Source organism: Pygocentrus nattereri, chromosome 17 (genome assembly GCF_015220715.1).
Source record: "Pygocentrus nattereri isolate fPygNat1 chromosome 17, fPygNat1.pri, whole genome shotgun sequence".
Lineage (NCBI taxonomy): Eukaryota > Metazoa > Chordata > Actinopteri > Characiformes > Serrasalmidae > Pygocentrus > Pygocentrus nattereri.
In genome coordinates, this window is record NC_051227.1 from 18727381 (window position 1) to 18749819 (window position 22439).

A 22439-nucleotide genomic window follows, 5' to 3' on the forward strand; every position below is an offset into this window, starting at 1 on the left:
TTGGTGTCTACTTAGGTCCACAGATCAAAGAAAACACAGTAATGATTTGAAGCAACATCCTTAACAGTGACCGATATGTGAAATAACCAGTGTGAGCATGATAGTGTGTGCCCCTGGTTACAAGAGTCCAGCAGAGTCCACTTGGCCATTTTGGAGTTCCTTAGTCTTTTTGTCCTTGAGATTGTCACTATGTATGGTAAAATCTGCAGCGATAACAAAGTGTAGAGGGTGGGTGGAGCTCTTGCTGAACATGAGGTTGAAAGTGAAGCTGCCTTTCTATTGGTTGAGGAGCTTGTATCTTTCTTTGAGGTGATACAGGCGTTGGTGGAGCTCTGTTTAGTACACTGCTCCATAAAAAATAAGGGAACACTTAAATCACACATTGGATCTTGATGAATGAAAAATTTCAGTTGAAAATACAATTTGCATGAATTTCATCACAGCAACTCAGTAGTGCGTTTGGTCCCTACATGCCAAGACAATGTCTGGGCATGCTCCTGAAGAGAGGGCAAATGGTGTCCGGGGGGATCTCCTCCCAGACCTGGATCGCCATTGAGTGGCGGCCATGTGATTGACCGATTAGCTATTGGTGTTAACAAGCAATTGAACAGGTGTACCTAATAAAGTGGCTGGTGAGTGTGTGTGTGTGTATTGTTGGGTTGCTGAAGCAGTAGCAGAGGGTGGAGGAGGCCTCGCTCACAGGGAAAGCTACAGGCTCATCTAATCTAATACCAGCATCTCCATGACTGCTATGGGGTTCGGGTGGAGTGAGGGGGTTAGATATTGCACATGAAGAAAAAAAAAAGTTCTATGTCAATAATTTGACAGCTGTCTTGTTGGTGTGCAGTTCATCTCACCTAAGAAATCTCTCTCCACCAAAAAACAGGCTAAAGTTGCTGATAAAGTTCAGTTCATTTGTCCTGTAGTTTTCATATAACCAGTTGTTGAATTATATACTATTTGGCATATTTATTGTTAATCTGTTGAAATGTCAAAATCACCTGTTTGTGTGATTTTGAGGGAAAGAGGGAAAGTGCCCTCATTGTGTTGAATGGGACACTGCAGTTTTATCGCCTTTTATCACCTTTCATTGCCATTCTTGAAGGCTAAAAGCAGAGATGTAATATTACAGTAGCGAGTGGGTTGTGGTTACAGGTGGATGTAATCATTCTGGGTGGTGAGGGCAGATTCTGATGAGTGATCTGATGTGTGAATCTTGTCACTATTTTAACCCTTTGTTGGAACATGGAGGCCAAATAGCTAAGCTATAATATTAGGATTTTAGATGATTTTCTGAGCCGAATTACTCAGTGATGCTGATGTCACAGCTTGATGACATGCTTGCTAGTTAGAGGCAGGTCTGCTGAATGTCCTGATATGTGGATCATGTTTGCATCTTACACCATTCGGAAGTTATGAAGGCTAGAAGTGACGTACCGTTTTGCCATTTTGGTCCTATGTAACTGTAAGAACATTTATGATTTCCCTGCAGGCTGAGGACCACTGATAAACTGACTGCACATTGAGCTTACCAAGTGTGTAGCAGAGTCGCTTTTAAATGCTTCAGACTCCTGTTTACTTGTATTATTCTTGCCTACATGAATAATGATCCACTTCACTGTTGTGTATTCGGCCAGTAATGTAGGAAGTATTTCATTCAGTTCAGAGACTGTGATATTCGGCTCATATTGAACTAAGAGTTTCTGTTTAAACTGTGTGGCTCTTTATTATATCTGGGTAACCTTATTTCTTCTTAAATACTACTAAAGATCTAGTCCTCCAAATTACAGCATTGGGCTGGATTTAAAATAATTGAAATGATCTCAAATAACCTTTTTTTTGAGGAGTGAGTGAATGTGAATTTCTGTGTGATGAGAATGATGTGCAAATGAGGATGAAACATGTGAAATCTTAATGTTATGAAGTACAGGGCTAAAAAAAAAAAAGCCCAGGCCAGATCAGTTTCTTCAGTCTTCATTCAATTGCATTGACAACCAAGCATTTTCCAATTTTCTCCCCAATTTAGTTATATCCAATGCCTACCACTAGTTCGGACTACCCCAATCACATGATGTGATCAGTGCTAGGAAAAGGCAAACTCATGCTTTCTTCAAGTCATGTGAAGTGCCACCACATCTTGTTGATCTACTGATAACGCAATGTCACCAGACATCAGAACATGCTTAGAGCACAGCACTAACCATGACCTATAATCATTTTCCCCTCACTTATATGCTGAATGAAATGTGTCACCTCCCTGTAATGAACCAAATGACATAATTTTGCAGTAAGTTTCATATAGAAAACTTTTTATATAAATGTAAAAGCTGCAAGACACTTGACTTGTGAACTCCTTTTATATTATTATGCCTGCTGTATCTGCACTAAACTTTCAATTAGAACTTGAAAATGACCAAGTTTATTGTCTCTGTATTCTGACCCTACTCCCCATATTGTTTACCATTTATTCTGATACCCCAATGTACTATAAGGTGTGATCAAAAAGTTCTGCTACTGTGCCTATAACAAACAAAAACATATCTGATTTAAATTTGGCCACCATCCCCTTCAAACTAGTGGAGAAATACACTGCCCTCAACACTCCTGCCATGCTTGGAATGCTCCCTGGAAGTCCACTGTGTCAAAACGGCAACCTTGAATCAGGTTTTGATTGACCTCAAACTTGACCTTGAATTTAATTTTGGGGAAGATGAAGAAGTAGCAGGCAGCCATTCCAGCGAGTACGGAGGTGAGTAGTGACGATTGTGCAGCCAAAAACCTGCGTGTTTTCAGCAAACTGTGAGGGGCACATTGTCATGATGGTGCAACCCATTGCCATCGTGCCACGGCTCAGGTTGTTTGTGCCAAATGTTCAAATGCAGAATGGTGCAGAAGGACTTGACATTGACCGTCTTGCCCTGGGGGGCAAATTCACTATACGCAACCATGCAAATGTTGATGAAAATAACAAGCATGCTTTTGGTTGCGCTCCAGACCTTCTGCCCCTTTTTCTGCCCCTCTTGAAATGTGAATGCATGTATTAACAGTCTAACACAGATCCCTTTCCTTTAAATGAATCAGATGCATGCTGACATAGCAAAAATACAGATGCAACAAAAACGTGTAGGAATTGTCCTGCTCCTTTCTGGCCTGGATCTGCCCTGATTTCATCCTGGCTCTTCAGTTGGGCCACCAGTTTAACTGTGTCACAAACACACATTTCCTAGCACAAGCATGTGGCACTCAAAGCTCTAGAAGTGGTAAACATGCCCCATAGTAAGTTTTGTTACTCATAACAGCAAGTTTCACATAACCCGAGTTTACTAGTGTAACACATCACCAGCCAGTGTGTTCTCTGACACCACGTGAATTCAACAGACCAAAAATTCACAGACAGAAAGTCTGCAGTGTCCTAGTGAATCTGGTAACAATGTTAAATGGCCACTACAGTGTCTGCAGAAAGAGGCTGCAGATTCAAATGGAAAACAGACTTCTATTTCCAGACATCAACCCCAGCAACTTATTTTTTACATTTCCTGTCACACCTACATCTCACAGCTACACATCTGAGAAAGAAACGTAGGTGTCAAAGAGGATACAAATTCAAATTGAAAACTACTGCAGACCTCCACTGCTAGCAACAGTCTTTTCAGTGTTCTTTCTCAGAGAACGTAGGAAACCTCCGTAGACTTCACTGTGAAATCGTAAAGGTAAGTCTGTGTTTTATCTAAGTTTATTTAAACAAATTGACTTGGACCAAATAAAAAACTGAAGCAGATGTGAAAAACAAAATTGTCATTTGAATTTACTTTCTTAATTATGCTCCATATGTAAGACATTGAATATGGCCTGTTATATTCTATAATTATCTAAAATATTACTAGTGTGGAAATCCTGGTCTTTGTATCAAAATGTTATGTAGAAGGTTCTGAGGTTGTCCGGAGGGGCTTTAGACTATGGACATTTACTTTAATAGTAATAATACATGCATATATAAACCTCAAATCAAGCCTAATTTAGTTAGATTTCTGTGACTCATCAGGAAATATGCTATTTTTTTCTGATATATATATATATATCCATCCATCCATCCATCCATTTTTCTAAGCCGCTTCTCCGTCAGGGTCACGGGGGGGTGCTGGAGCCTATCCCAGCAGTCTTCGGGCGGAAGGCAGGATACACCCTGGACAGGTCGTCAGTCCATCGCAGGGCAGACAGACAGACACAGACAGTCACTCACATCTAGGGGCAATTTAGCACATCCAATTGGCCTGACTGCATGTCTTTGGACTGTGGGAGGAAACCGGAGAACCCGGAGGAAACTCACGCAGACACAGGGAGAACATGCAAACTCCCATATATATATATATATATATATATATATATATATATATATATACATATATATATAATGGTATATTTTACTGAATATTACACAGAGTCTGTGCACAAGTTTGAGGACCCCTCATAAAAGTTACATTTTGTATGTATATATATATATATATATATATATATATATATATATATATATATATATATGTGTGTGTGAGTGTGTGTGTATGTATTTTTTCCAATTGTTAATCTCAGCAAATAAGTAGAAATTGTGCACTAAAATTTGCAGAAATATTGCCATATTTTATGCTTAATTATTGTAAGTGTTGTGACTGTAAGATCATATTTAGTTCATTTTTAGTCCTTCATATTTAATTCTTGCGCATATGCACCTCTGAACTGTGAACTGTGTGAGGACCAATGTTTACATTAAACTACATGCATTTCATGGTTAGATGATTATATAAGCCTTCCTAGTTTTCAATAAAGTAACTGAATCCCAGAAAGGCTCTAGGGGGTGTTTGGAGCACAATATCAGTATAACAATGTTGTTTATTCACAGTTTCCATTAAAAGAGTAGAGGTCATGAGGTATAAAGCTGATTAAAAAGGATAAGAATAGTTTATGAGCTGCTGAAGAGGCTCTGGGCTCTCAGGGAAACAGAAAATAAGAGTTAATTAATAAAGTTTTGCCTTGACCTTAAAACAAACAAACCAACAAACAAAAACAAACAGGTCATTTCATTAAGAGCCAAAATAAACGGTAGATTACTCAATTAATAACATCATTTTTAGTGACAGCCTTAGTGCCCATTAGCTCCCTGAACATTAGCTTATTATAATAAATGTCAACATCTACAGACAGTAAGCATGACATTCACAGCCTTCAAACTGTAAGTGTATATTTTATACTGATACCTGTGTAGAACATTTCTACCATAACATCATCAAAAAGAATTTGCCCAGTGTTGGTTTTCTTTACTGTGATCTATTCCTCTGAATAGAGGAATTTAAGTAAGTGACAGTCCAGATGCGGCAACTTTACAGTTTTTCTACAGTCAGAACGAATGTTGATCTGAACATTATTACACAACACTGTAAACTCAACTCGAGCGATGCTCTGGTGTCCCTGTTGGCCCCTTTTTGTGAGGTAATCTCTGTTTTGCTTTGTAAAGTTTCTACAACAAAAGAAATTCATAGTCCACCACCTGGCATTTAGTCAGATCACTGTTTACATTTTAAAAACATCTGAAAGTAAAAAATAATAATAATAGTAAAAATCTGAGCATGACAGGTTTATTGTTCTTAGTTTATAGAAAAAGCAGATTTCCCATTTCACGTGGCTGTATATCAGCAAACCTGCGTTTACGGCAAATCCAAACAATCCCAAACAGCTGTTACTGTAGTGATAATTTACTCAAGTACATGTTCTAGTAAATCAAATTACTCATGTAAGGCTGTATAAGCAGTTTATACGAAATAGTCAAGCTACTTTTTCATATATTCGCAGTCACAACCTGAAAACAGTTCTAAGTTGACTCGGCTACATGACTGGAAATAATCTGTACCGTCCTGAGACTGAGTTCAGTGTGCTCCACTAGTTTACATTCACAAGTATTTCTGTGAGCTGTGGAAGGAACAGGGTTTACAGTAAACTACATGCATTTCATAATGATTACATAAAGCTTTGTAGTTTTTCTGTTTCCAACAAAGTAGTTTACAATCCCTGAAATGATTTGTAGTTTTTCACCATTTAATTAAGCCTTCATTAAATAAATGTTTTACTTGATTAAGAGTCAAAATGAAGACAGTACTGCTGCGGATCAGCTCCTTGAATGTTAGCTTACTCTAATAGCCTCAGCCTCTATAGAGAGTAAACCTTATATTTACATCCTTCAAGCTGTATAAATTCACTGTTTCCTGTATAGAAATATAAAAAATGCAACAGATTTTAAATTTAAAGTGATAATAGAGTAAAGGGATAATACAGAAAATAGTAAACACAGTACTCGTCTAGCTAGGATTAGCTGAAGTTGAGTTGTGGAAAGTAACAAAGGGTATCAGGTGCAGCTGCGGTGCTGGAGTTCTGAGAAACTGTCTACACGTACTGGTTCCTATATTTCCATTTCCATTTACATATACAGCCTTCAGCAGACGCTCTTATCCAGAGTGACTTACAAGAAGTGTCCTATATCACTTTTAGCTCCACCTTGCTGGTGTACAGATAGAGGCTGTAGCTCCTCTGTTAGTTTCTGACCTGTGTGACCATTGATGCCTGGATATTTTCAGTTAGCAGACTGTAAAAACCCCAATAGCCCCAAGTGGCAACTCAATATAAATGATCATTTTGGCTCGAAACAGTTCAAAAGTTCTACTATCGCCACAACTGAGCAGTAGATTTACTTAATATTAAAATAAATAAATAAAACAAATAAACAAACAAAAATTATAAAAATATAAATAAAAAAACACGAATTAACGACATTCCGAGTTTCACAACAAAGATGTAACAGTGCAAAATCACATCAATGCCCATTTTAGTACTTTAATTTTTTTATCTTTTCTTTCACTTTCTGTAGATCATGCAAGTGCTGTGCTTGTTATCACTGATGCTCCTGGCTCACTCTTTACTTGTACAGTCTGGTAAGCTGTTTTTTACAGTTTAAGCATGTATAATTTTCTGTTTAGTCACGCATTCCGTCTTCAATGATTCTCATATTTTTATAAGTTAAGTGTCAGAAGGCAGAGACGTATATTGTGAGGCCATGATGAACAGCATGAACTGTATCAATTGTGTTGTTTTATTCATTGCGGAAGCCTGTTGGCCACATCACCTCTGAAGAGGGTCTGGACAATATATGTTATTAAAGCTTTATAATGCATAGAGTGGTTTTCCCACATAATCCTATTTCTTAAATTTTAGTTTTTAAACAGGTAAATATACATTGTGATCATGCAAGCAATGAAACAGCAGCATGTCTTCATAATGATTCCTGCAACTGGAAAGTTGAATTAGCGTTATGTCACAGTAAGTCTCAGTCGCATTTCTTTTCTTTTTTCTTTTCTTTTTTTTGTATTAGCTGGCATGACCTTTCAAATCTTGTAGCAATTCTAGCTCTTCATGCATTAGCATGCCAACAGCAGTACAAATTTCTATTATGCCCAGTGTTTGTTCTTATCAACACAGTAAGTTGATGCTTGATGCCTGTGCTTGTCACATTTCTGATTCTTCAGCTTTAGAGATTAACTGCATTGATCTGGGTGCTACAAAAGCTGTGAGCTTCTGTAACTCAAGTAGAGAATGTGGGTTCTCACATTTTCCATACAAACTAAATGGTACTCTAGACTGCGATATCACAAAAGGTATGTTTAAATGTTTGTCAAATTTCTCTAGTCACTGCACTACACACACACACACACACACACACACACACACAGCGCTTGAAAGTTTAGCACCCTTAGCATTTTGTGAGATTCTACATAAATGTGACCTTCTTTTAAAGCACAACAATATATAAAGAGAACTCTTAGTGGTCCAATTTTAAAATTATGTGAACTTTGCCTTCAGTAACTAATGTGTAACTAGTGCTTTCTTGTATGAATGCCACATCTTAGGTCTTGCTACAACATTTCTGCTGGAATAAGGTCAGGACTTTGACTGAGCCATTCCAAAATGCAACACTTCTTCTGCTTCAGCCATTCTTTGTCACTAATGTTACAATTAGTGTTCATTGGATGCCCTAACATACTCCTGTAGAATTTCTTGAGATAATATAGAATTCATAGCTCCACCAAATGATAGCAAGCTGTCCTCGTCCCATACTAGCAAAACAGCCCAATTTTGCCAAACATCTTTCATTCAAACCATAAAGATCTATTTTTGCTTTATTCATTCACATAACAGTATTTCAGTAGTCTTCATTTTTGTTTGACGACCTCTCCTGGGAAGGGTAACAATGGTGTTGAATGTTCTCAATTTGTACACTATCTGCCTGACAGTGGACCAGTAATGTCTGAGCTTTTCAGAAATTGTTTTGCCACCTCTTTTAGCATTTTTAGCAATGAGCATTGCCAACTGTTTTTCTGAGGTACTATAAAAAAATATTTTTTTGACAGAGATTTGAAGTCAAAATCATGCAGAAATTCACATAATGCTAAAGGGCGCACAAACGTTCAAGCAGCACTGTATTTGGGTGCTTGAGCGATACTAGTTTGATCCTTTTGTCTTGTCTGTCATTTACTTACTGTTTCAGCAGCTATGAGTAGTACACTGTTGAATGTTATACATTTTTGCACTTGTTTTTTTCTTCTTCTTCTTTTAAAAAGCTTCCCCAGCTGATAACAAACACAAAATTAAATGTCAGCTTACTGAGGACTATAAAAAGACTATCTGCACTACTCAGGAAGAATGCCACTGGAATCCCAATCTACGCTTTAAGGATGTCAATGATGCAAGATGTGTTGTCATGCATAATGGTAGGTGTTGTTTCTATAAGCAAATATTAGTGTATTAGTAGAATTACCAGCATATTAGTCTGTTGGAAAACAAAAATTGTAGTTAATGAGAGAATTTGCTGCTAGCCCACGTCTGATTCATTAAACTGTCACACAACATCGAAACGTGTGGTGATGAATCTGTTTATAGAAAGAACTGCTCAAGCACAAAGTCCGTAAGTCTCATTATTTACAAACGCCGGACCACAGTTTGTCCTTTTACAGGCTATAAGTAACTTACATGAAACATGCTGTAATTCATGAGATGTTGCGAAACCCAAACATCCAGCAGGTACATGAACCAACGATTGTCCTCATAGCCTCCTATTTTACCATTAAAATCTAAAGCCTCATTTCTATTTAAAGTCATTAGACCTCAGTATTCATTGGAGAATAAGAACAGAGAAATCAGGGTCTCTTGAGTATTAAAGTCTTTTTTCTCACTATTGTGTTTAGTTCACTTTGTGTGATGTAGCATCCTGGGGGTCTTGGACAGAAGGATGTTAATCATCTGTGCTTATTATAATATTAAACAATGCCTAGACCTTTTTCAGATAGATATGTAGTGCATTTAGATGACTTTTAAGCAGTGTTTAAAGATTATATTTCTTATTCAGACTTTGTTGGTTGTTTAATATGACACTTAACCTTAGATTGGATTTTTTATTTTTTTATATTTTACACTGTGTTCCTAGGTTTTTAAGTACAGTGTCTTAAAATGCAACAATTAGTCTCAGCATTTGTTTATCTCAGTGTATAGGGTGAGCTTTAATATGTAAGTAAACATAACATACCACTCCAGTGCAAAACTCAAGCTCTGCCATTACCCTTCATTAAACAGTCCACCCAGTCACATCTAAGCACACCACTGAGGTCTTGCAGGACTAAAGAAATTGCTATGATTATGTGCCTGATCCTCAAAAGTCTGTCTGTTTATACATTTACTACTTAACTGAGGAACGACAGAGCTAATACAGGTTTTTAGAATATACATTCCACTACAAAACAGGCTACATATTAACAACAGCAAACTGATGTATCTGCCATTTTATCATTATCAGGCCATTTATCATACCCCATTAACAAAAAGGTTGGGAACACTGTGCAAAATGTTAATGATGCGTAAATCATTTAAAACCTCTATTTTATTGAAAATAATACAAAGGCAACAAATCAAATGTTGAAACTGAATAATTTTATTGTTTTTTGAAAAACATTTGCCTATTTTGACAGCAATGACACCTTTCAAAAAGTTGGGACAGAGACAACAAAAGGTTGATAAAGTTGTGTAATGCTAAAAAAAACACCTGCTGGTTGATTGGCAACAGGTCAGTAACACGATTGGGTATGAAAAAGCATTCCAGAGAGGCGGAGTCTTTTAGAAGTAAAGATGAGGAGGGGTTTACCACTCTGTGAAAGACTGTACAATCAAATAGTGCAACAACTCAAGAAGAACATCTCAACATAAAATAGCAAAGAACTTTTGGTTTTCATAATCTACAGTATAAAATAACATTAAAATATTCAGAGAATCTGGAGAAATCTCTCTATGCAAGGGACAAGGCCAAAAACCAGTATTTGAGGCTGAGATCCTTGTGGTATATATATATAGTTTATGAAAAAAAGGGAAAACATATGAATTAATGTCATTGTTAAATGTTTAGTTGATATTAGCTAGGTATTATTCATTTGGTATCTCATATGTTGTTTGTGTTAACAACTCAACAGTTGTTATAACATATTATAGAAATGTATGCACAAAGTCAAACTTATGCAAATTTTATAAATATGGGCCACTCTGACCAGATGTGAGTTTAATTGTACAAGATAAAACTGATGAAACATTTTTACATTTATTCATTTTGGAAAAGTCACAATTTTTTTTTATGTCTGGACCACAACAGCAGCTTTCTTGATATTAACATTGGTTCTCATCCCTTTTCCTTCAGTAAGTCACTGCATCAGAGCAAGTCCAGAATTGAACTTGAAAGAACACCTAAACTGCACAATAACGCCTGCAAGTATGTTGATCATTCATGTTTTTCGACCCATTTTCTGAGAAGTGATATTTCATAGTGTAAGAAGTACATGGAAGCACACCCAGTCTAACTCCCTGAAGAGTTCAGATCCACCGCACCTGCCTGTGATATCCGAATGCCCCTAAAGGTCATCATTATCTGGCTGCACAGTCTGGCTGCTCAAATTTAATTTCATAGTGTCTTTTGTGTCAGTTGTAAAAACAACAATGATGTCAAATCCAGAGTGACCGAATTGCTGGGATTCTTGCTTTATTCAGAGAATTTAGAAGAGTTTGGAGGGCAAGATGATGCACCTCCATATGCCCTGCGGCTGCATTTCAAATTCATGTCACCTGCATACCTACATAGTTACTGATATCTACGTTGTTACCACAGGCACCCATGCAGATAGGAAGCTGAAGTCTGGACACACATATCAGAAATCACAGATCTGTCATTGTGCACCAGCACTTAGCCAAGAGGCTAGTATGACTGCTAATACAATGATTTTTTTTAAGTACAGTAGAATTCACTCAGTACAATGGCATCCAAAAATGAAGCATTGGCATGCCTTGCCTTTATAAACTTTATAAACTCAGTTGTTTACAACACTTATTTACTGTACTACAATCACATATGAAATATGGCATTGCATTATTTCATAGTCCTTCCCTTGTCCTCTTAGTCATTATCACATTTATCATTATCAAACATAACACTAGATGAACAGTCGAAAAGGGGTCAGGCACTTTCTTCTTCTGAGCTCTGATTCGGAGCAGAACTTCAGTTTATTTTCCTGTATCATGAAGTTAAACTTCTGTTAACTTTATAACGTTCATCACGTTTGGGATGTTTATTTATTTATTCTTTTATTTTTTTAGATAATTTCTCTAGCAACAGGACAGAGATTGGAGGTATGATTATTATTATTATGTAAGTGCAGATGTTGCTTTTCACTGGTCACTGGTTTCCTTTTCATCTATTTATTGTTGTAGCGTTACTTTAATTTAAGTCAACAACACTAACAACACTTATTTACTGCATTATAATCACTAATATGACATTGCGTTCATTCATAGTCCTTCCCTTTTCCTCTTAGTTATGGTCACATTTATTATTATAATTATAAATGAAGCTTTAAAATCAATCAATGAACATGTTCCTGAATGCGCTGCTGAGAGTCAAATCACAAAATTCCCATTTTCCCAACTTTGAACTTTGATCTAGAAGCTGTGACGTTTTGACCAAACCAGTTAGTATAATTGTGCTGCTGTTGACCACATTGAGAGGTCATGCAGACATTTTTATAGTCCTCCATGACCACTCCTCACCTGTCTTACTGTAACGTGACAGAATGAATCAGACACTCGCGGATAAACTGAGAATCAGAGGATTTAGTGTTTGAGTCGTGATCCAGAATCAGGGTCAGAAAAAAGGCACAGGTCAGATCCAGATCACACACAAATTACAAAAACACAAACATAACACTGGATGAACTGTCCAAAAAGGGGTCAGGCAGAACGGGAAAGTCAACAAACAGGAAAGTGGTCAGAACCAGAAAAACACAGCAGTGGAATGAAAGACTCAGTAGGTCTGTGGAAGGAAGCAGTACCTCACAGAGACTAAAGCTAAAAGCCTGGGCTTTATACTAACACTAACTAGAGACATCAGCTAGAACAAATCAGTGCTCTGGAGACTGAGAGCAATGACTGGAGCATGAGGAACAGTTAGGAGTCATGTGATCCCCCAGAGAGTTCTGGGAAATGAAGTCCAAGCGGGCTTCAGAGCCAGAGGGATGTGTGACAGACATTTGGCAAATTGGACATAAAACACACAAAAATGAGTCCCAATAATTATTTGACTACAAAGTGTGGAATTAATGTTGTTTATCAGTGCATTAAAGAAAAGTTCAGGGTTATGATGATGCATCACCGGCTCCTTCTGCTCCAGTCTTTAGCTTATTTAGGATGTTTGGGATGTTTATTTATTTATTTATTTATTCTTTTATTTTTTCAGATATTTCTTCTACCAATGGGACAGAGATTGGAGGTATGATTATTATTATTATGTAAGTGCAGATGTTGCTTTTCACTGGTTTCCTTTTCATCTATTTATTGTTGTAGCATTACTTTAATTTAAGTCAACAACACTAACAACACTTATTTACTGCAATATAATCACATATGAAATATGACATTGCGTTCATTCATAGTCCTTCCCTTTTCCTCTTAGTTATGGTCACATTTATTATTATAATTATAAATGAAGCTTTAAAATCAATCAGTGAACATGTTCCTGAAAGCGCTGCTGAGAGTCAAATCACAAAATTCCCATTTTCCCAACTTTGAACTTCAATCTAGAAGCTGTGACGTTTTGACCAAACCAGTTAGTATAATTGTGCTGCTGTTGACCACATTGAGAGGTCATGCAGACATTTTTATAGTCTTCCATGACCACTCCTCACCTGTCTTACTGTAACGCTACAGAGTGAATCAGACACTCGCGGATAAACTGAGTAAACTGAGGAAAGTGGTCAGAACCAGAAAAACACAGCAGTGGAATGAAAGACTCAGTAGGTCTGTGGAAGGAAGCAGTACCTCACAGAGACTAAAGCTAAAAGCCTGGGCTTTATACTAACACTAACTAGAGACATCAGCTAGAACAAATCAGTGCTCTGGAGACTGAGAGCAATGACTGGAGCATGAGGAACAGTTAGGAGTCATGTGATCCCCCAGAGAGTTCTGGGAAATGAAGTCCAAGGAGGCTTCAGAGCCAGAGGGATGTGTGACAGACATTTGGCAAATTGGACATAAAACACACACAAATGAGTCCCAATAATTATTTGACTACAAAGTGTGGAATTAATGTTGTTATTCAGTGCATTAAAGAAAAGTTCAGGGTTATGATGATGCATCACCGGCTCCTTCTGCTCCAGTCTTTAGCTTATTTATTAATTGAGAAACTAGTGATCTGGTTTAAGATCAGCTTCTAAGACCAACTTCTACACCAATAACGCTTACACACAATAAACAACACCCTGTGATTGAAACAATGGATTAATATTATTGTAGAATTTCTGAGATGAGTTTCTTCTGAGCTCTGATTCAGAGCAGAACTTCAGTTTACTTTCCTGAACTGTGACCTTAAACTTCTACTAACTTTATAACGTTTATCACTTTTGGGATGTTTATGTATTTGTTGTTTTATTTTTTCAGATAATTCCTCTAACAATGGGACAGAGATTGGAGGTATGATTATTATTATTATGTAAGTGCAGATGTTGCTTTTCACTGGTCACTGGTTTCCTTTTCATCTTTTTATTGTTGTAGCGTTACTTTAATTTAAGTCAACAACACTAACAACACATTTACTGCAATATAATCACATACGAAATATGACATTGCATTCATTCATAGTGCTTCCCTTTTCCTCTTAGTTATGGTCACATGTATTATTATCAATCATAAATCATTGTGTTTTATTACATTATGTTTTTATGTTGTTACACTGTTTAAATATTTATTGCAATAAGCAGATCAGACTTAATTTCAATATCAAACCTGGAACAATCAATGGAAGAAAACCTGCCACTGTAAACAGCAAGAAATGTACTGAATATATATCACATGACGTTGTTCCTGGTAATAGAAATATTGTTTTAATACTCATTTATAATCCATCAAATATCATGACTATAATTTTATGATCAATTTAACTGCCGCTGTAGTTTTTACAGTTGAATTACTGCATGTAGGCTCTGCTCTACTGAAGTTGGTCGCTCTCACTAGTCAGACCAAATTAGCACCCCTGCTTATACAGATGCAAACATCTGTGATCAGGATTCAAGTAAATCCTATAAATGAGATGAGTTTCTTCTGAGCTCTGATTCGAGCAGAACTTCAGTTGACTTTCCTGAACTCTGAAGTTAAACTTCTACTAACTTTATAATGTTTATCACGTTTGGGATGTTTATTTATTTGTTCTTTTATTTTTTCAGATAATTCTTCTAAAAATGGGACAGAGACTGGAGGTATGATTATTATTATAAATTAAATTAAAGCGTTACTTTAATTTAAGTCAACAACAATAAACAACACTTATTTACTGCAATATAATCACATATGAAATATGACATTGCGTTCATTCATATTCCTTCCCTTTTCCTCTTAGTTATAGTCACATTTATTATTATCAGTCATAAAACATTGTGTTTTATTACATTATTTTATAAAACCCGAATGGTTAGGAGTCTTGTGATCCTCAGAGGGTTCAGGGAAATAGAGTCCAGGGAGGCTTCAGTGTCAGAGTGATGCGTGACAGACATTTGGCAAATTCCACATAATACACACACAAATGAGACGCGATAATTATTTGACTACAAAGCATGGGGTTTGAACACAAGTGAAGGAGTTCAAGTATCTCGGGGTCTTGTTCACGAGTGATGGTACAAGGGAGCGGGAGATTGACAGGCGGATTGGTGCTGGGTCAGCAGTGATGCGGGCTCTTTACCGGTCTGTTGTGGTAAAGAAAGAGCTGAGCCATAAGGCAAGGCTCTCGATTTACCGGTCGATCTACGTTCCCACCCTCACCTATGGTCATAAGCTTTGGGTAATGACCGAAAGAGTAAGATCACGAATACAAGTGGCCAAAATGAGTTTCCTCCGCAGGGTGTCTGGACTCTAACTTAGAGATAGGGTGAGAAGTTCGGTCATCCGGTAGGGACTCGGAGTAGAGCCGCTGCTTCTTCGCATCGAGAGGAGCCAGTTGAGGTGGTTCGGGCATTTATCACTTTTGGTGTGTTTATATATTTGTTGTTTCATTTTTTCAGATAATTCCTCTAACAATGGGACAGAGATTGGAGGTATGATTATTATTATTATGTAAGTGCAGATGTTGCTTTTCACTGGTCACTGGTTTCCTTTTCATCTATTTATTGTTGTAGCATTACTTTAATTTAAGTCAACAACACTAACAGCACTTATTTACTGCATTATAATCACATATGAAATATGACATTGCGTTCATTCATAGTGCTTCCCTTTTCCTCTTAGTTACACTCTTTAAATATTTATTTCAATAAGCAGATCAGACTTAATTTCAATATCAAACCTGGAACAATCAATGGAAGAAAACCTGCCACTGTAAACAGCAAGAAATCTACTGAATATATATCACATGACGTTGTTCCTGGTAATAGAAATATTGTTTTAATACTGATTTATAATCCATCAAATATCATGACTATAATATTATGATCAATTTAACTGCCGCTGTAGTTTTTACAGTTGAATTACTGCATGTAGGCTCTGCTCTACTGAAGTTGGTCGCTCTCACTAGTCAGACCAAATTAGCACCCCTGCTTATACAGATGCAAACATCTGTGATTAGGATTCAAGTAAATCCTATAGATTTGTGTTTGTACTTGCAGGAGCTCCACCTGAGAACCAAACTGTTGATTCATTTTAAATGAAGCTTTAAAATCATTTAGTGAACATGTTCCTGAATGCGCTGCTGAGAGTCAAATCACAAAATTCCCATTTTCCCAACTTTGAACTTTGATCTAGAAGCTGTGACGTTTTGACCAAACCAGTTAGTATAATTGTGCTACTGTTGACCACATTGAGAGGTCATGCAGACATTTTTATAGTCTTCCATGACCACTCCTCACCTGTCTTACTGTAACGCTACAGAGTGAATCAGACACTCGCGGATAAACTGAGTAAACTGAGGAAAGTGGTCAGAACCAGAAAAACACAGCAGTGGAATGAAAGACTCAGTAGGTCTGTGGAAGGAAGCAGTACCTCACAGAGACTAAAGCTAAAAGCCTGGGCTTTATACTAACACTAACTAGAGACATCAGCTAGAACAAATCAGTGCTCTGGAGACTGAGAGCAATGACTGGAGCATGAGGAACAGTTAGGAGTCATGTGATCCCCCAGAGAGTTCTGGGAAATGAAGTCGAAGGAGGCTTCAGAGCCAGAGGGATGTGTGACAGACATTTGGCAAATTAGACATAAAACACACACAAATGAGTCCCAATAATTATTTGACTACAAAGTGTGGAATTAATGTTGTTATTCAGTGCATTAAAGAAAAGTTTAGGGTTATGATGATGCATCACCGGCTCCTTCTGCTCCAGTCTTTAGCTTATTTATTAACTGAGAAACTAGTGATCTGGTTTAAGATCAGCTTCTAAGAGCAACTTCTACACCAATAACGCTTACACACAATAAACAACACCCTGTGATTGAAACAATGGATTAATATTATTGTAGAATTTCTGAGATGAGTTTCTTCTGAGCTCTGATTTGGAGCAGAACTTCAGTTTACTTTCCTGAACTGTGACCTTAAACTTCTACTAACTTTATAACGTTTATCACGTTTGGGATGTTTATTTATTTATTCTTTTATTTTTTCAGATAATTCCTCTAACAATGGGACAGAGATTGGAGGTATGATTATTATTATTATTATCATGTAAGTGCAGATGTTGCTTTTCACTGGTCACTGGTTTCCTTTTCATCTATTTATTGTTGTAGCGTTACTTTAATTTAAGTCAACAACACTAACAACACATTTACTGCAATATAATCACATACGAAATATGACATTGCATTCATTCATAGTGCTTCCCTTTTCCTCTTAGTTATGGTCATATGTATTATTATTAATCATAAATCATTGTGTTTTATTACATTATTGCAGATGCAAACAGCTGTGATTAGGATTCAAGTAAATCCTATAGATTTGTGTTTGTACTTGCAGGAGCTCCACCTGAGAACCAAACTGTTGATTCATTTTAAATGAAGCTTTAAAATCATTTAGTGAACATGTTCCTGAATGCGCTGCTGAGAGTCAAATCACAAAATTCCCATTTTCCCAACTTTGAACTTTGATCTAGAAGCTGTGACGTTTTGACCAAACCAGTTAGTATAATTGTGCTGCTGTTGACCACATTGAGAGGTCATGCAGACATTTTTATACTCTTCCATGACCACTCCTCACCTGTCTTACTGTAAAGCTACAGAATGAATCAGACGCTCGCGGATAAACTGAGAATCAGAGGATTTAGTGTTTGAGTCGTGATCCAGAATCAGGGTCAGAAAACAGGCACAGGTCGGATCCAGACAAATGAGTCCCAATAATTATTTGACTACAAAGTGTGGAATTAATGTTGTTTTTCAGTGCATTAAAGAAAAGTTCAGGGTTATGATGATGCATCACCGGCTCCTTCTGCTCCAGTCTTTAGCTTATTTATTAACTGGGAAACTAGTGATCTGGTTTAAGATCAGCTTCTAAGAGCAACTTCTACACCAATAACGCTTACACACAATAAACAACACCCTGTGATTGAAACAATGAATTAATATTATTGTAGAATTTCTGAGATGAGTTTCTTCTGAGCTCTGATTCAGAGCAGAACTTCAGTTTACTTTCCTGAACTGTGACCTTAAACTTCTACTAACTTTATAACATTTATCACGTTTGGTGTGTTTATGTATTTGTTGTTTTATTTTTTCAGATAATTCCTCTAACAATGGGACAGAGATTGGAGGTATGATTATTATTATTATGTAAGTGCAGATGTTGCTTTTCACTGGTCACTGGTTTCCTTTTCATCTATTTATTGTTGTAGCATTACTTTAATTGAAGTCAACAACACTAACAACACATTTACTGCATTATAATCACATACGAAATATGACATTGTGTTCATTCATAGTGCTTCCCCTTTCCTCTTAGTTATGGTCACATGTATTATTATTAATCATAAATCATTGTGTTTTATAACATTATGTTTTTATGTTGTTACACTCTTTAAATATTTATTGCAATAAGCATATCAGACTTAATTTCAATATCAAACCTGGAACAATCAATGTAAGAAAACCTGCCACTGTAAACAGCAAGAAATCTACTGAATATATATCACATGACGTTGTTCCTGGTAATAGAAATATTGTTTTAATACTGATTTATAATCCATCAAATATCATGACTATAATACCATATGATCAATTTAACTGCTGCTGTAGCTTTTACAGTTGAATTACTACATATAGGCTCTGCTCTCCTGATGTTGGTCCCTCTCACTAGTAAGACCAAATTAGCACCCCTGCTTATACAGATGCATTTATTTATTTATTTATTTATTTATTTATTTATTTATTTATTTATTTATTCTTTTATTTTTTCAGATAATTCCTCTAACAATGGGACAGAGATTGGAGGTATGATTATTATTATTATGTAAGTGCAGATGTTGCTTTTCACTGGTCACTGGTTTCCTTTTCATCTATTTATTGTTGCAGTGTTACTTTAATTTAAGTCAACAACAATCCATCCATCCATCCATCCATCCATCCATCCATCCATCCATCATCTTCCACTTCTCCGGGGTTCGGGTAGCGGGGGCAGCATCCTACGCAAACAGGCCCAGACCTCCCTTTCCCCAGCCACTTCCACTAGCTCCATGGGGGGGATTCCGAGGCACTCCCAGGCAAGCTGGACGATATAGTCACGCCAACGTGTCCTGGGTCTTCCCCGGGGTCTCCTCCCGGATGGACTTGCCTGTGACACCTCCCAAGGGAGGCGTCCAGGAGGCATCCTAACAAGATGCCCGAACCACCTCAACTGGCTCCTCTCGACGTGAAGAAGCAGCGGCTCTACTCTGAGTCCCTCCCGGATGACCGAACTTCTCACACTATCTCTAAGGGAGAGTCCAGACACCCTGCGGAGGAAACTCATTTCGGCCGCTTGTATTCGCGATCTTACTCTTTCGGTCATTACCCAAATGAGATCCAGATCCAGATCAGACACAAAGTACAAAAACACAAACAAAGCACTGTCCAAAAACAGTCCAAAAAGGGTCAGGCAGAACGGGAAAGTCAACAAACAGGAAAGTGGTCAGAACCTGAAAAACACAGCAGTGAAATGAAAGACTCAGTAGGTCTGTGGAAGGAAGCAGTACCTCACAGAGACTAAAGCTAAAAGCCTGGGCTTTATACTAACACTAACTAGAGACATCAGCTAGAACAAATCAGTGCTCTGGAGACTGAGAGCAATGATTGGAGCATGAGGAACAGTTAGGAGTCATGTGATCCCCCAGAGAGTTCTGGGAAATGAAGTCCAAGCAGGCTTCAGAGCCAGAGGGATGTGTGACAGACATTTGGCAAATTGGACATAAAACACACAAAAATGAGTCCCAATAATTATTTGACTACAAAGTGTGGAATTAATGTTGTTATTCAGTGCATTAAAGAAAAGTTCAGGGTTATGATGATGCATCACCGGCTCCTTCTGCTCCAGTCTTTAGCTTATTTATTAACTGAGAAACTAGTGATCTGGTTTAAGATCAGCTTCTAAGAGCAACTTCTACACCAATAACGCTTACACACAATAAACAACACCCTGTGATTGAAACAATGGATTAATATTATTGTAGAATTTCTGAGATGAGTTTCTTCTGAGCTCTGATTCGGAGCAGAACTTCAGTTTACTTTCCTGAACTGTGACCTTAAACTTCTACTAACTTTATAACGTTTATCACGTTTGGGATGTTTATTTATTTATTCTTTTATTTTTTCAGATAATTCCTCTAACAATGAGACAGAGATTGGAGGTATGATTATTATTATTATGTAAGTGCAGATGTTGCTTTTCACTGGTCACTGGTTTCCTTTTCATCTATTTATTGTTGTAGCGTTACTTTAATTTAAGTCAACAACACTAACAACACTTATTTACTGCAATATAATCACTAATATGACATTGCGTTCATTCATAGTCCTTCCCTTTTCCTCTTAGTTATGGTCACATGTATTATTATTAATCATAAATCATTGTGTTTTATTACATTATGTTTTTATGTTGTTACACTCTTTAAATATTTATTTCAATAAGCAGATTAGACTTAATTTCAATATCAAACCTGGAACAATCAATGGAAGAAAACCTGCCACTGTAAACAGCAAGAAATGTTCTGAATATATATCACATGACGTTGTTCCTGGTAATAGAAATATTGTTTTAATACTCATTTATAATCCATCAAATATCATGACTATAATATTATGATCAATTTAACTGCCGCTGTAGTTTTTACAGTTGAATTACTGCATGTAGGCTCTGCTCTCCTGATGTTGGTCGCTCTCACTAGTCAGACCAAATTAGCACCCCTGCTTATACAGATGCAAACAGCTGTGATTAGGATTCAAGTAAATCCTATAGATTTGTGTTTGTACTTGCAGGAGCTCCACCTGAGAACCAAACTGTTGATTCATTTTAATTGAAGCTTTAAAATCAATCAATGAACATGTTCCTGAATGCGCTGCTGAGAGTCAAATCACAAAATTCCCATTTTCCCAACTTTGAACTTTGATCTAGAAGCTGTGACATTTTGACCAAACCAGTTAGTATAATTGTGCTGCTGTTGACCACATTGAGAGGTCATGCAGACATTTTTATAGTCTTCCATGACCACTCCTCACCTGTCTTACTGTAACGCTACAGAATGAATCAGACGCTCACGGATAAACTGAGAATCAGAGGATTTTGTGTTTGAGTCGTGATCCAGAATCAGGGTCAGAAAACAGGCACAGGTCAGATCCAGACAAATGAGTCCCACTAATTATTTGACTACAAAGTGTGGAATTAATGTTGTTTATCAGTGCATTAAAGAAAAGTTCAGGGTTATGATGATGCATCACCGGCTCCTTCTGCTCCAGTCTTTAGCTTATTTATTAACTGGGAAACTAGTGATCTGGTTTAAGATCAGCTTCTAAGACCAACTTCTACACCAATAACGCTTACACACAATAAACAACACCCTGTGATTGAAACAATGGATTAATATTATTGTAGAATTTCTGAGATGAGTTTCTTCTGAGCTCTGATTCAGAGCAGAACTTCAGTTTACTTTCCTGAACTGTGACCTTAAACTTCTACTAACTTTATAACGTTTATCACGTTTGGGATGTTTATTTATTTATTCTTTTATTTTTTCAGATAATTCCTCTAACAATGGGACAGAGATTGGAGGTATGATTATTATTATTATTATGTAAGTGCAGATGTTGCTTTTCACTGGTCACTGGTTTCCTTTTCATCTATTTATTGTTGTAGCGTTACTTTAATTTAAGTCAACAACACTAACAACACATTTACTGCAATATAATCACATACGAAATATGACATTGCATTCATTCATAGTGCTTCCCTTTTCCTCTTAGTTATGGTCATATGTATTATTATTAATCATAAATCATTGTGTTTTATTACATTATTGCAGATGCAAACAGCTGTGATTAGGATTCAAGTAAATCCTATAGATTTGTGTTTGTACTTGCAGGAGCTCCACCTGAGAACCAAACTGTTGATTCATTTTAAATGAAGCTTTAAAATCATTTAGTGAACATGTTCCTGAATGCGCTGCTGAGAGTCAAATCACAAAATTCCCATTTTCCCAACTTTGAACTTTGATCTAGAAGCTGTGACGTTTTGACCAAACCAGTTAGTATAATTGTGCTGCTGTTGACCACATTGAGAGGTCATGCAGACATTTTTATACTCTTCCATGACCACTCCTCACCTGTCT

The 22439-nt window shown here is 36.9% G+C and overlaps 1 protein-coding gene across 13 annotated transcripts in view; it reads left to right on the forward strand.

The window, feature by feature from the left end:
• The first annotated feature begins 6883 nt into the window (after positions 1-6883).
• The window catches only part of LOC108441370 (probable serine/threonine-protein kinase tsuA), a 29197-nt gene continuing 13641 nt past the window's right edge, over positions 6884-22439 (forward strand). For 4 of the 13 annotated variants that reach the window (XM_037546484.1, XM_037546483.1, XM_037546486.1 and 1 more), the window contains exons 1-15: positions 6884-6974; positions 7255-7359; positions 7566-7694; positions 8658-8807; positions 10775-10846; positions 11725-11757; positions 12860-12892; positions 14059-14091; positions 14841-14873; positions 15672-15704; positions 17263-17295; positions 18366-18398; positions 19042-19074; positions 20433-20465; positions 21851-21883. In XM_037546484.1, the coding sequence (XP_037402381.1) occupies positions 6914-6974; positions 7255-7359; positions 7566-7694; positions 8658-8807; positions 10775-10846; positions 11725-11757; positions 12860-12892; positions 14059-14091; positions 14841-14873; positions 15672-15704; positions 17263-17295; positions 18366-18398; positions 19042-19074; positions 20433-20465; positions 21851-21883 (847 nt within the window). In that variant the 5' untranslated portion in view covers positions 6884-6913. The remainder of the gene's footprint in view (positions 6975-7254; positions 7360-7565; positions 7695-8657; positions 8808-10774; positions 10847-11724; positions 11758-12859; positions 12893-14058; positions 14092-14840; positions 14874-15671; positions 15705-17262; positions 17296-18365; positions 18399-19041; positions 19075-20432; positions 20466-21850; positions 21884-22439) is intronic. The other 9 variants (XM_037546476.1, XM_037546480.1, XM_037546475.1 and 6 more) reach the window with 8 other exon arrangements.